Raw genomic sequence first — 15883 nt, forward strand, 5'->3', positions numbered from 1 at the left:
ATATAACATCTATAAAAGAGTAAAAGGTTATATTAAAATGCTTTTGGTTATTATCAAAAATGCCCTGTGAAAGTCACCCTCCTTAGTATCAAGGATAAACGCATTCAGGAATTTTCAAGTTATAATCCTTAGCATCCCACTTGCCTTCTGCCTCTGTTATTATTGTTGTTTCTACATAAAGCTTCAGTGGAAACTTTCCTTGAAACAAACTACTCCAGGGTTAAAAAGTGAACAGAGGGACTTCCCTGGTGGTCTAGTGGTTAAGAATCCGCCTTTCAATGCAGGGGATGCGGGTTCGAGCCCTGGTCAGGGAACTAAGATCCCACATGCTGCGGGGCAACTAAGCCCGCATGCCACAACTACTGAGCCTGTGTGCCACAACTAGAGAGAAGCCCATGTGCCACAACTAAGATCCTGCATGCCGCAACAAAGACCCGACGCAGCCAAATAAATAAATAAATATTAAAAAAAAAAAAGTGAACAGATTAGTGGTTGCCAGGGGTTAGGGATCATTGGGGAAGAAGGGTTAATGAATATGACTACAGAGGGGTAGCAAGAGCAAGATGTTTGTAATGATAGGATAAATCTGCATCTTAACTGTAGAACTATAGCAGATCTACAAATGCAATAAAATGAGGTAGAATTATACACACACATTGTACTAGTGTCAATTTCCCAGTTTTGATACTGTACAAACAGTTACTTAAGATGTGGGAAACTGGGTGAAAAATACATAGGACCTCTGTACTCTTCTTACAACTTCATATGAATCTATCATTATCTAAAAATAAAGTTACATAAAAAGAGTTTTAAACTGTTTCATAACTACTTGTTAATGTCAAAATGAAAAGAAGCATCTATAGGAGGCACTTCAAACAGCCTATTACCAGAAAATGCTTACTCTTAGAAATTAATTCCCATAGCCAAGGGCTTACCTGAAATTTTCTTCAGAAATGTACACTCCATTTTTTTCACGGGCTGCAGCAAGATCTCGTTTCAGACGCTCTATCTCTTCTGTATACTCCTATGCAAGAAGAATGTCATGTCAATGTAACACTTCAGTTTGGGGAAGATATGCAATAAATAAAACAAAGTTAGCCCTCCTATGTTTTTTAAAGCATAAAAATGTATGATAAAAAGTCATAACCATACTTTTCATTCAATATTAATCTGTTTAGAATAAAGTGTTTCAACAGCTTCCAAAACTCCTTTAAATGCACTCATTATAAAAATACAGGCTTCTGAAGAAAAAACACAACCTCCAGTACCCAGGTTGGTCTCTAAATAGCATCTCACATTAAAAGGAACCAGGATTTCTTAGAGAAGCGTCTGACTCTAGGACTGGGGCAAGAAACATTCAGGATGAACCTACAACATCTTGTCAAACAAAATAGGAAGAAAGCCAAAGAAGCCTAGGCTAGTGAAAAGGACTCAAGAACCCACTTAAGAGGTACCCACTGACCAAAGATGGGACAGTTTGAACATCAGTGAGGATATTATAACTACAATTGTAGTTAGTATAACTACAATTGGTAAGCACAAATATTTTAAGTCCATGAGTTTATAATGATGTTAAGAAAGCTGGGAAACCAACTCATTACTCTCAAAACTGTCAAAGGAAATGAATCAAGCATTTGTCCTGCCTTTCCTATAAGAATTATACCCTTGAGTAGCTGAGGGAAAGTTCCTCCTTATGGAGGTAGTCCAGCAATCAACTAAGAAAGAATAATTGAATTAGAAAATTATCATTTTGCGATCGTTAAAGAACTAATGGATCAAGTCACTTGAATATAATCAATTCCCCTCAAAAAGAGAAAGAACCACGTTCTGTGCTTCCTAGTGGGAGAACATACCACCACCTATGAACTAGTTTGGCCAAAAATATATAAATAAATAAAACCTGAATCTATCAAGCCTCAAAATCCAACTACCAATTTATAGAAAATATGAAGAATAGAACATGTCAAGATAGTACAGGAAACTTCTACAGGACAATAATACAGATACTTCCACAAATACATTATATGAGGGAAAGTAGATGGAAGAAGAACCAATGTATTGAAACCTAAAGATAGATCAAAAAGTTGCAAAGGGTAAACCTTAATTAGATCCTGAAACAAACTATTAAAAATATACACTGAAACAATTGAAATTTTTAAAATGACTGAATATTTTATCATCTTAAAGAATTACTGTTAAATATTTTAGATTTAATAATATTAGGGTTCAAAAATTCAAGTGTCTAAATAAAATTAATGCTTATAAAAGAGCCTGGCATTTTTATAACAATGAATATAAAATCATTGTAGTTTTCCTCAGGTCCTGACAATTTTGAGGCTCTTTATGAAAAAAGAGGTTTTCTCAAATAAACTTCCTTTAAACTGATTCCAAGAGGTATTACACTGCTGTACACCTGAAATTAACACAACATTGTAAATCAACTATACTCCAATAAAAATCTTTTTTAAAAAGCTACAGTAATTAAAACTGTATATTAGTGGATGGACAGACATAAATCAATGGAACAGAATAGAAAGCCCAGACATGTGCCCACACAAATATACCCAACTGATTTTTCACAATGGTGCAAAATCAGTTTAATGGAGAAAACATAGCTTTTTCAACAAAGAATGCTAAAGCCATCCAGACACCCCACAGGTGAAAAAAATGTACCTTGATCTAAGTCTTATGCCTTATACAAAAATCAACTCAAAATGGATCATGAAATTAAATGTGAGATGTAGAAATACAAAACCTTCATTTAAAAAAAAAAAAGGAAAAAATCTTCAGGATCTAGAGGTAGGCAAAGAGTTCTTGCAATTGACACCAAAAACACAATGCATAAAAGAAAAAAATTGACAAGTTAGACCACATCGAAATTATAAACACTTGCTCTGCAAAAGCCCATAAGAAGAGGATGAGAAGAAAAGTACAGCCTGGGGGATAATAATTGCAAACCATGTTTGTGACCGAGGACTAGTATGTAGAATATATTAAAAACTTTCAAACCACCACCACCACAACAAATAATCCAATTAGAAAATGGGCCTAAAAACATGAACAGACATTTTACCAAAGAGGGTAACAAACAGCAAATAAGGACATGAAAAGACATTCAACATCATTAGCCAGTACAGAAATGTAAGTTAAAACCACAGTGAGATATTATTTATTACCTACCATACTCATCAGAATGATTAAAATGAAAAATAGTTACAACACCAAATGCTGGTAAGGATGTGGAGAAACTAGATGACTCATACATTGCTAGTGGGAATGTAAAATGGTATAGCCGCTCTGGAAAACAGCTTGGCAGTTCCTTAAAAACTTATCATTCAATTACCATACAACACAACAATTATACTCTTGGGCAATCATCCCAGAAAAATGAAAATTTATGTGTACACAAATTACTGTAAACAAATGATCAAAGCAGTTTTATTTATAATTGTGAAAAATTGAAATCAGCCCATATGTCTTTCAACAGGTGAATCTGACAACAAACTGTATGTATGGTATACACATACCATGGAATATTCCTCAGCACTAAAAAGGAAAATCTATTGATATGCACAAGTCAGGTGAACCTCCAGGGAATTATGCTGAGTGAAAAAAAGGCAATCCCAAAAGTTTGCATACTATATGATTCCATTCAATAACACTTTTGAAATGGCAAAGGTTTAGAAATAGAGTACAGATAGTGGATAGCAGAGATTAGCGAGGGGAGGTGAAAGTGGGAAGGAAAAGATTATAAAAGGGCAATGAGGAATCCTTATTATGACGGAACTGTTCAGTATCTTTACTGTGGTGGTGGCTCCATGAACCTACACATGTGACAAAATTGTATAGCATTAACTAAACACACACACGTGAATACAAGGAAAATTGGGGAATGAGATCAGTGAGTTGTTATTAATGTCAATATCCCTATGGTGATTTTTTACTATATTGTTTGATAAAATGTACAAAGGATCTCTCTGTATTATTTCTTCCAACTGCATGTGAATCTACAGTTACCTCAATAAAATCTTCAATTAAAAAAAAAAAAAACTATTACCAAGAAAAGGAAAAGACAAGCCAGACTGGGAGGAAATATTTACAAATAATCTCATAAAGGGCTTGTATCAAGAAGATATGAACAACTCTTTACAACTTAATAAAAAGACAACCCAATTAAAAATTGGGCAAAGGATTTAGTAGACATTTCACATAAAAGATATACAAATGCATAATAAACATGTGAAGATGCTCAATATCTTGCATTAATGAATAAGATGTTTATTCATTAGGGAACTGCTAATTAAAACTTCCTTGAAGCACCATTATATACTTAAATTTTGCTGACTTGATAGAGCTGGTAAAGTCAACATATTAGCATTAGAAAAAACATTTTAACACATAGGGTATTTAGTTCAAATCATTAGATGAAAAGCCTTACCATAGGCAATTTAATAAATTTTTTTTAACAATTATCTATTTCAGCTCCTCATTTTCACATTTGTCAAACAAGATTACATTACTCCACAAAAATTCACAAATACCTTAATCAGAGCTTTTTTGGTGAGTTTCTGGTTAACTTCAGGCTTATTGAGTATGTTCTTTGCTCTGTGAGCATATTCCAATGTACTCAGAGTTTCCTGTGATGAAAAGAAAAGGCCAATTACCGAAAATACTAATTTTCAACAAGAGAAGCCACAATGAGAAGCCCACGCACCGCAACAAAGAAGAGTCCCGGCTCACCGCAACTAGAGAAAGCCCGCGTGCCAGCAACGAAGACCCAACACAGCGAAAAATAAATAAATAAAATTAATTAATTAATTAAAAAAAATGTTTAGACTTAGATTTTGGTGATAGTTGCACAGCTCTGTGAATACAGTAAAATCACTGAATTATATACTTTTAATGGGTGAATTTTATGGTATGTGAATTCTATCCCAATAAAGATATTTTTTTAAATGAAAGGGGAGTTAGAGACCTTATAAAAGCTTTTCCTAATTCCATTTAAAGCACATAACCCAATATAAGATTTTACCATCTTTGTTGCTTCTCTTGGTTTTCCTACCTGTTCCCACACATCCAACCCCATCTTCGGTGCTCTCTAAGCAGCCTCTAAAACAGCAGCATTCACTTAACCCACTTCTAGGTCCTCAATTAGACCATCCACTGCTAATGACCACAGCAATTTTCTTTGAAGACTGTGTGGAAAAATGCAATTAAGTAACTAGTTTGGTTTTTTTTTAATTGGGGTATAATTGCTTTACAAAGTTGTGTTAGTTTCTGCTGTACAGCAAAGTGAATCAGCTATATGGATACATATATCCCCGCTTTTTTGGATTTCCTTCCCATTTAGGTCACCAGAGAGCACTGAGTAGAGTTCCCTGTGCCATACAGTAGGTTCTCATTAGTTATCTATTTTATACACAGTAGTGTATATATGTCAATCCCAATCTCCAAATTCATCCTACCCACCCCTCTAAAGTAACTATTTATTTTATTTATTTTTTTTAAATTTTTGGCTGCATTGTGTCTTTGTTGCTGCGTGCGGGCTTTCTCTAGTTGCGGCAAGCGGGGGTTACTCTTCATTGCAGTGTGTGAGCTTCTCATTGCGGTGGCTTCCCTTGTTGCGGGGCACGGGTTCTAGGGTGCGCAGGCTTCATTAGTTGTGGCACGCAGGCTCAGTAGTTGTGGCTCACAGGCTGTAGAGCACAGGCTCAGTAGTTGTGGCACATAGGCTTAGTTGGTCCGCGACATATGGGATCTTCCCAGACCAGGGCTCGAACCCATGTCCCCTGCATTGGCAGGCGGATTCTTAACCACCATGCCCAGGAAGTCCCAGTAAGTAGTTTTTTAAGATTAAAAATTGCCAGAAAGGAGAAAGACAATTTTTCCAGTGGTGTCCTCCTCTACATGTCCACATGCAATGCTCAGATTCTTTTTACTGTAATATAGAATGAATGAAGCCAATTGATGAACTTTAAAAATATGTGATATTAAATAAGAATTATAGCTACTACACTTCCGGATACCTCTCAAAGAGCTTACCTCAAGATTGAGAGATGCAGGAGAAACTGTTGCAATTATAGATGTTTTTGTACGTCCCCCAAGAGAGTCCTGGAGGATTCTAGTTAGTTTAGATTCTCGATAAGGAACATGAGGTGTTCTTTCTACAAGAGCAGTAATAACCCTTCCCAAAGTCAACAGGGATTGATTGATATTTCCAGCTTCCCGAGCTCTCTTGTCAACTGCTCCAGAACGTCCAATGTTTTCACTTCCTGCAAGATCAACCTTAAATTTAAAAAATAAAAGTGAGTTCTCAGTCTATTGGATTTGGAATAGAAGACTTTCATTCTCCTATTGTACATAAATATATTAAATAGCCAGTAATTTTTCTATAATTAACAATCCACTACAAACCTAATAATCCAGTGACTACAAAAATATTGTCTATAAATACAAACCTTCAAGCTGCTTTATGAGGTGATAAAGAATGAAACATTGGAATAGAACTACCATCTGACCTAGCAATCCCACTTCTGGGTATGTATCCAAAGGAAATGAAATCACTATCTCAAAGAAATATCAGCACTCCCACGTTCATTGCATTATTCACAATAACCAAGGTATGAAACAGCCTTAGTACCCATTGATGAATGAACAGATAAAGAAGATGTGATGTGATACACACATACACACTTGAATATTATTCAGCCATGAGAAAGGATATCCTGCCACACTGTACATTTTAAATACTTAATTTTATTTGGCAATTATGCCTCAATAAAACTAGAAAAAAAAACAGAAAGAATGAAACAGTGGTTATTAATGTTGATGCTTACCAAGTTCAACTTTCCAATTTTAACAAGCTCCTCTCCATCAGTTGTAGTTTCCTTCATATGTATGGTAACAGAGAAAACTGAGTGGGAACGACTAGAAAACAAGACCAAGTTGCCCAGTCATTATACAAAACATTATTTGCTTTCTATAAAATATTGAAAACAGCAAAGAAAGATCTAAATCCACCAGGGTAGAAAAAGATAGTATCAGAGAAGATACCAATAAGATTTTGGAAGACAGTGGATGAATAGAATGCTAGGTTTTTGTTTTGTTCTACCTGCCCCCCGCAGGGGAGATCCCAAAAGGGAAGGCTTGCAATCGATCTTTCTATTTATAAGAACCACTTGAGGGGCTTCCATGGTGGCGCAGTGGTTAAGAATCCGCCTGCCAGTGCAGGGGACACGGGTTTGAGCCCTGGTCCAGGAAGATTCCACATGCTGCAGAGCAACTAAGCCCGTGCACCACAACTACTGAGCCTGCGCTCTAGAGCCCGAGAGCCACAACTACTGAGCCCACGCGCCTAGAGCCTGTGCTCCGCAATAAGAGAAGCCCCTGCAATAAGAAGCCCGCACACCGCAACGAAGAGAGCCCCCCCCCGCAACTAGAGAAAAGCCCGCGCACAGCAATGAAGACCCAACGCAGCCAAAAATAAAAATTTTTTTTAAAAAAGAACCACTTGAAATATGTCATTACCATAAATTCAAACAGCACCAGGCAAGCCATCTGATTACTCCCCTTCAAAGCCAATTGTTCTAAAAGTACATTGCTCTGCTTTGAGAATGTCATCAGAGATAGGTAGCTCCTTCCACTGAACAGCAGAAATTAGTAAACAGCGTTTACCAAAACACTACAAGATAATCACTGCTAGACTATAAAGTTTTCCAAAGTCTGTCTTATGCTGTATATTGACATTCAACTTTTATCTGAGAGATATCAAAATCATACAGACAACCAAGGACATCATTCCTTTCTGCATCAATGACATTTGGTAAATGACATTATGTTTGTTAATGTCATTGATGGTTGGCATATGGTAATTTTTAATTTCCTCATTTGTACTTTTCACGTTACTTGGAAAATTTTACAATAAGTATCATTTTTACAAAATTATTTGAATTATTTTATATAACAGAAAGGAGGAAGGGCACATGGAAAAATATAAACTATAGATTTGAATTATAATATGCATCTCATATTCTCCTACCATAATTTACCCATTCCTAATTGAAGATTATGGAATTAATGCAATTAAACACAAAAGTCAACTCTGATTTTGGAAAAGTGAATTACATTTTCCTTCTCTTTATCACATACATTCATAAGAAGAGATCTTTATTGCAGTCTATGTACGAAAAAGGGAATCCTTAATTATTCAAATTTACAGAATAATAGGAATTTTATATTTCAGAGAAAAGTATTTAGAGAAAAGAAATTTTCTTAAGTTCATTCCTCCAAATTCTAAATAAAGTTATAAACCAATCATTTAATGAAAATGGAAATTTCATTCTATGATTGGTTTATAACTTAAGTTTTTAAATGGAAAGCTATTATAGGAAAATTTAATTAAAATTTTAATAGCACACATAATTCCATGATCTTAATTACTTTCATCTTATGCTATTTTTCTTCTTTCTTTAAATGCATACATATTTTTACAGAGTTGCAATTATAATCATTATAGCATATTGTAGAAATGTCCAACTATAAGAGAGCAAAGAAATGAGAGCCCTAAAAGTCATTTTGTAGCTCAGGGAAAATGATACTCAGATAAGTTTAACTACCTGAAGTAACATATTTAGTTAACTGCAGAACTGGAACTAAACACAAATATCTAACTCCTAATTCATAGCTCTTTCAATTACATTCTGATGTTTCCTTCAAAGACTAGCAGAAAAAAAATCACCTCTGACTTAGTGAACTGCATTTGGAGAGTTTGCGATGCATCCTATAAGGGGTTACTATCAAATATGCCCCTTTCTCCTCTTAAAAGCCAGTGTTAGTGACCATTTGTCTTCCTACATTAAAATGAAGCCATTTGGGGAAAAAAAAAAAAAATCACGTTGCACAACCTAAATATATAAAATTTTTGTCATTTATACCTCAATAAAGCTGGAAAAAAATAAAATAAAGTCATTTGATTTTCCTCTAATCCTTACTTAAATCAGAGGTTTTCAAACTGTGTTCTCAGTATACTGAGAGGCTCCAGAAAAGTGCTCAGGGCAAACCTTCCTAAGGCTGAGGAGGTTAGCCTCTGAGCATCCTACTGCCAAATCAACTACAGCCGCCACATTTTAATCTGGGCTCCCATGTATAATTTCATTTGGGAAAAGAAATCTTCTCCTTTAAAAGACTTAATACTTCTGCTCAAGTTCAACTTGTCTTTGTTCTCCTTTCAACATTCTCCCAACATTGGTGCTCTCCCTATAAATCTCAAGCCAATTACTAAGGCATGCAATCCAGCATACAATCTAGACGTGTGACTCACATACCTTAACTCACCCCACTGTGATTCCCCAAGTTCATAATTCTTCTTAAAAAGGAAATGGAGCGGTGGGGGAAACAATGGCTTTCTCACCTAGAGTAGGCATTCATCAAAGTTGCTGCAGTTGTCCTTTTTGCTGCCCCCTTCTCCAAAATTTGATAGACTTCATCCTTGTTGTGTACTGTAATTTCTTCTAAACCTTTGATTATCACTCCCCTCTGACAAAATATCAAAAAAGCATCCATTAGATTGGTTTTAATATATATATATATAGACTTCCCAAAGTATCACACGTTAACATTTGGAGTCATTTCATTCTCAAAGACTGAAGTTACCTTGTTACGAGGATCATCAAACATCTGTAGTCTCTCAGAAACGTCAGAAGATGGATTAAGGAGATCAAAAAGCTCTTCATTATAGATTTCCAACAGTGACACTTTGACTGAAAATTCAGTACCATTATCAGTAAGTTTCTCAAAAATTTGATGAAGAGTACGTGGAATTATACCAGCCAAAGGATCCTGAAATTGTAACATTAATAAAGACTTTAAAGAATGCCATTTACTGCAATAGTTAAAACACATATAACAAGGGCCTCCTTTATAGTATATTTAAACATAAGTATGTCAAAACAGGTTTAAAAACAAAACAAAACTAACCTGTTGGAGAAGCCAAGCCATTTACAACAGTCTGTTTAACAGTAATTATTCTTCCTTACACCTTCCACAAATCTGTCATTCCTGTCAGCCACTTTATGCCTGAGCATTACACAGAAACCAATTGAACCAAGCTACTTATAAAGCCAATTTCAATAATCCTTTCCAAATTTTCTCATGAGAACATAACACCATCATTTTAATCAGAAGTGTTCATCTAACAGTATATTCTCTAATTCTGACTAACTTTATGATACTAACTCCCGCACTGCAAGGTTTTCCCCTTCAAGCCCTACTCACATTCTACTTTCCCACAATAGTCTGCTCCAACTATTCTCTCCGAAACAGACCCTTCTCTTAGCACTTAACTGTGCCATATGTATTGCTCCTCTCTCTCCCAATAAGAATGTATGTTTCTTAAACAAAAGCCATACCATATACTTTAATTTTACTGTAGTAGTAGTTTATCCTAAATTCATGTTTGACATGGGTACTCTGATCTTTTCCATTTCAAGACAGGCCTTCAACCAAGTTTTATTTGGATATACTTCAGCCACTTTAGAGACAGAAGTCTGTTATAAACAATAAATACCTCCTCCCAAGTATATTCTTCATTAGGTGACCTTTCACCTTCCATTGTAAAGGTTTTTCCAGTGCCAGTTTGGCCATATCTGTCAAAATTAACAAAAGTGTTAAACAAAAGAACGAATACACACATCTAAACCTTTTCATCAATTTGAAAAATAGTGTTTCACTCACGCAAAAATAGTGCAGTTATAGCCCATAATAACTTCATCCAGAATTGGACAAACGACACTTCGATAAACGTCAATTTGTTTAGTAGATGCTCCAAAAACCTATCCAAAAAAAAAAAGGCATTTCTTAAAAAAAAAAAAACACTTCAGAATTACTTAATAATTTTGTTTTTAATATATTAACTTATTCAGCCCACTAGAAACCATTTGACAACTTAAAGGATTAACTGAAATTTGTAACTGTACACTAGAACCTACAGAAAATATGTGTACTAGGATAACTTTACATTAGTGAATAATAAAGAAGTAGAAGCATTTTAGGAAGTAAGTACCATATCAAAAGTATATGTTTTCCTCGAGCTTTTGTCGGCCAATCCTCCAGTTCGTACACTAACTTCTTTCCGTATGTGATCACATTCTACTACAGAATGGGCATTAACTTTCCGCTCTGCCAAATTAAATGGTCTGTAAAAAGAAACACAGAAGGTTATTCATGAACTCTTAGTTATCTGGTTATTGATGACATTTTTGTTAATACCTCAGACAAGAACAATGTGAAGCTTTAACTACACTGTTGGTGATAGAGATTAAATGAGGAGTAAATGACACTGCTAAGGCAGACAGCAGAATTTTAAGGGTTTCAAATCCCAGAAATAAAATTAGTTTTTTAAAAAGTTTTGAAAGACATGTACAATTTTGACAGTTTCTTGGAGTAGATGCTAACAGAATTAACTTGTAAAAAATGCCAAACTTATTTTTTAGAATTCTATTTCCACTGTTCTTAGAATCCAGTCAAGTTAGGTTATGATGTAGTAGAAATAACATACCAGATTTGCATTCAAAATATTAACCTGCCAGTGGATAAATGGCACAAAATAAAAAACAGATTAAAATAATGACTAATACGTTGAGTGCTTACTAGGTGCCAGGTACTCACTGTTCCAAGTTCCAAACTGTTCCAAGTTTGTCCTCACAGCACTGTGAGGTCTAGTGGGGAACAGTGACATAAAACAAGTGATTATAAGAGAGGTGATGTTTAGAAAGGGTACGTAAAAGGTAGGAACATACAGCAAAAGTTTAATGTGGCCTTAATTGGGACAGGGTGGGATAGGGGAGAGGCATGGGTGATGGGAAAGACTCCCTGTGAAGTAATCTAAGATAATAAATGCCTCCTTAGGCATTTCAGTAGAGTGAGGACTCTCCATCCAGTCTGCTTGGGCAATGTAGCCCATTGTGCCTGTCTTCTCATTTGAAAATTAAGGTTGGTAATAGTACCAACCTCACAGTGTAGGGAAAGAAATCCTGTTTAATTTATTGTTTCCCCAGTGTCTACTACTATGCTTAGCACACAGTAGGCATGCAAATATCTGTTATACTACACTGCTTAATAAATGTCATCCTAAGGGGAATGATGGGAAAGCTAAAAAGAACCATAGTCCACAGAATAGCATCCATAAGATATTGATATACTTAACGCACATCTGGTCCAAGGGGAAAGGTGTACTCTTGACCTGAGTTCATTTTTCCCATTCATTATCACATACTGTGACAGGAAACACCAAATAGGAAATTATCTTTCCCCTCATTACTAGACGAACCAAGTTGCTATTTATTTTAAGAAGGATACCTCAATGTCCTCTGGTATGCCCCACCCCCTAGCATGTTTGACCAGTCAGAAGACCAAATTTGTGATCCTGGGAAATTTAACTCAGTAACTTCCAAGTAATATCTGGTCATGCTGTCATTTGTCAAATGTACTGAAACCTACACAATGCACATAAGTCACAGTATGCAGTATTATTAAAAGTTCAACAAAATTAAGTCAAAACCAACTTGTACTGAGGTAGGACAAAAGTATCAAGTGGAATGAATTCCTCTCATATGGTTAAAGCTTTTCCAATTGGTCTAATCTCTTGCCTGGATGTGTGATTAAGTTACCAAATGAATACCATTCAAGCTGTCAGGGCAGAGTAGTAGAAATTCACACAAATCACACATTCCTAAGAATTATCAAAGCTCCCAGAGAGAAGCTTAAGGGACTGTTGGCACTGCAATAAAGAGTGCTGCTAAGCAACTATTTTCCTATCCAGACTTCTTTAATTAGATATTGCAAGGTTTCTGCTGATGACACTAGCAAACCCATCAATTTTAGTTGGCCTCAATACAGTATATTAAAATTCAAACAACCAAAATGGTAAACAAAGACTGAGGATTTTAAAAAAAAGTCGTGTCCAGCAGACTTTTTGAATGAATTGCTAAATCCATTCATTCATTCCATAAATAGTCATAGAGTTGTTGTACAAGTAAAGAACATCGTAAAGATTGTATTCATTGTAACCAAGTAATGAAGTCATCTCTCTTCAAATTTTGCTGATCTCTTAGGCTACAATAAACTGTGCCAATTAAAAGTTTAAAACTGGGGGAAAAAGGCTTCCCTGGTGGCACAGTGGTTAAGAATCTGCCTCCCAATGCAAGAGACACACGTTTGAACCCTGGTCCAGGAAGATCCCACATGACACGGAGCAAATAAGCCCGTGCACCACAACTACTGAGCCTGCACTCTGGAGCCCGTGAGCCACAACTACTGAAGCCTGCATGCCTACAGTCCGTGCTCCACAAGAGAAGCCACCGCAATGAGAAGCCCGCACACTGCAATGAAGTGTAGACCCCACTCACTGCAACTAGAGAAAGCCTGTGGGCGCAGCAGCAAAGACCCAACGCAGCCAAAAATAAATAAATTTAATAAATTAAAATAAAAAAAAAAAACGGGGGAAAAAATCAGAGAAGAGTATGTGACAGAAACCACACGTGGCCTGCAAAGCCTAAAATATTTACTATCTGGGCCCTTTACAGAAAAGATTTGACAACCTCCGAGGGCCTCATAAGTTGTTTATTTAGTAAAGTTTAAGGACATGTTTGCATTAGGAAGGCTATTTGAAAAAGAAAAGGCTAACTTGAAAAGAAAAACATCTCTTTATACTGAAGTTATTGTAAACATTAGACACAACCTAAGCACTTTTCATTAGTGATAAAGTAAAAGAAATCTCTTTTAAGTTAAGCCTTGAAATGTATGGAGATAATAAACATGAAATTCAGGATAATGTTTAACTCTTGGGGTAGAGAAAAGGGATGCGGAGGGATACGCTGGGACTCTAGATGTAATGATTGTTCTGTTTCTAATCTGGGTGATGGATACGCAGATGTCTGTTTCATTGTTCTCTATAACTTTTTATAGGTCTGACATATTCTGTAACTAACAATAAAAATGAAATTAAAGAAAATGAAGCCACACAGAAAAGGTAATACCACTTGACTTTACTAAACGATCAAAATCATCTAAAACTTTGCATTTGAATATAGGCTGTTTTTCTAATCTTCAAAACAAGTAACTATTAGCAGAAGCCCTAGAGTGCAACTAGAATGTAATTGGCTAGACTTAAGGTTACCACCAAATGTCTTCTCTGGCGCCTACTTTAGAAAGTTAGCTATTACCTTTGATATCTACAACTCAAGTCACCAAAGCTGTGTAGGCAATAACCTAAGAAAGTTTGTTAATACACTTTTTAAATAACCTTTTAATTTTAGAATACGTTTGGATTTACAGAAAAGTTTCTGATAGTTGGTAGTTTTTAAAACAACAGCAGCAAAAACAGACATACAAAACACACAAATACCAGTAAACTATGGAGGGCCTCAAGTATCTTCAAGTATGTCCTTCCTCTCCTAGCTCATTTTAAAATTGGGAAGTGATATGGAAACCACTGGGAAATGTAGCAGAACTTAAGTTTTCTCCTTGATCGTAAAAACATAAACTCACTCTACAACTTAATTTTTAAATTTTAAATACAGTGATGTTTACTTGTTTAGTAGGGATTAAGGAAATACTGCATCTAGAATAAAGAGAAGAGGGGACTGATTACGTTTTTAGAGGTGATGGAGGGGATGGCAATCCCAACATAAGTGCTAAAACATCTGTAAAGTAGGTGTGCAGTCATCTCCAAACGGACCAACTGCAAGGAGTGACACCTAAATCTTTGTCGACAGTAGTTTTTTTAGAAAAGAACACATTTCACTAAAGAACGGCGATCAAATTCTCCTTCTGAATAGCAGTTTAAACTATAAACTCAGATATAAATTCCTTTCTTCTGAAAAATAAAGAAAAAATACTAATTTACTCCTCACAGCAACCTGGTGTCATTTTATCAAACAGAACTCAGATAACTATGAAACAGGAAGGTCTGGTCCCTTCAGAAATTGCAAACAAAAGCCCTCTCTCCTCGGACCGCGCAGGAAGGAGCCCTGCAGCAAAGCCCGGGGCTCGGAATCCTGCCAAGCTCGGCCTACCTGCATCTCACCACTACTTGGATGTTCTTCCCCTTCTCATCTTTCTTCTTCGCAGATGAATTCGGCTGAGACGCCATGACGGTCCCCGCCGAAAAATCAAGGCCTGGTCGCGGACTCGGGCGCCGTGGGGCGTGGAGCGGCTCTGCGGCCGGCGCGGACCCGGGTGCCCTCCTCCCCTGTCGGGTGCTGGCGTGGCCGGGGAAATCGCTGTCCACCAGGGACTGTGACTGGCCCCGGCGTCTGTCCTCCACCCGCCCGAGCCTTCGAATCACCAGCCTAGTATCCGCCCGAAGCCCAGGAAACCAAGCAACGACTCGGCGCCTCAATTTGAAAAAGGAGCCGAGTCTCCGGGCCAATTGCAGCGCAGGCGCGCAAGGCACCATGGGACGCGGTGTAGACACCAGATCCCGCTCCCGGGGCGTGGCCCGCTGGAAAGTAAATAGCAGATCCGACCTGCCCTCCTGGAACTCGTAGTCTAGTGGGAGAGACGCCGGACTTGGTAGTGTCACACTTAAACTTGCTCAATTTGGTCAATTATATCGCGTCTGTAAGCCAAAATTTTCTCATCTTCAAAATGGGAATAATAGCAACCGTCTCAGAGAGCTGTGTGAGAATTAATGAGGTGGTGCGGGTAAATAGCTTAGACTAGAACATGGAAGCGCTCAGGAAGGCTGGCCGTGATTGTAATTGTTATTAGATAATTGTAAGAGAGTGCTGTGGAAGCACAGAAGAGAGAGGTCCAAAGGAAGCCCCTTTCTCGGAGGAAACGTCCAGACTAGTTTTGAAAAATAATTAGGAAGTGTTAAGGCTAC

General features: G+C 36.7%; 1 protein-coding gene across 1 annotated transcript in view; it reads right to left on the reverse strand.

The window, feature by feature from the left end:
- Positions 1 to 15519, reverse strand: part of KIF11 (kinesin family member 11) — a 50590-nt gene extending 35071 nt beyond the window's left edge. The window contains exons 1-10 of the mRNA XM_079900360.1: positions 15072 to 15519; positions 11060 to 11192; positions 10732 to 10829; positions 10565 to 10643; positions 9652 to 9837; positions 9410 to 9534; positions 6837 to 6927; positions 6043 to 6285; positions 4542 to 4637; positions 936 to 1024 (exon numbers count right to left, since the gene is read on the reverse strand). Coding sequence (XP_079756486.1) covers positions 936 to 1024; positions 4542 to 4637; positions 6043 to 6285; positions 6837 to 6927; positions 9410 to 9534; positions 9652 to 9837; positions 10565 to 10643; positions 10732 to 10829; positions 11060 to 11192; positions 15072 to 15454 — 1523 coding nt within the window. The 5' untranslated portion in view covers positions 15455 to 15519. The remainder of the gene's footprint in view (positions 1 to 935; positions 1025 to 4541; positions 4638 to 6042; positions 6286 to 6836; positions 6928 to 9409; positions 9535 to 9651; positions 9838 to 10564; positions 10644 to 10731; positions 10830 to 11059; positions 11193 to 15071) is intronic.
- Positions 15520 to 15883: the final 364 nt, after the last annotated feature.

Source organism: Stenella coeruleoalba (assembly GCF_951394435.1).
Source record: "Stenella coeruleoalba genome assembly, chromosome: 16".
NCBI lineage: Eukaryota > Metazoa > Chordata > Mammalia > Artiodactyla > Delphinidae > Stenella > Stenella coeruleoalba.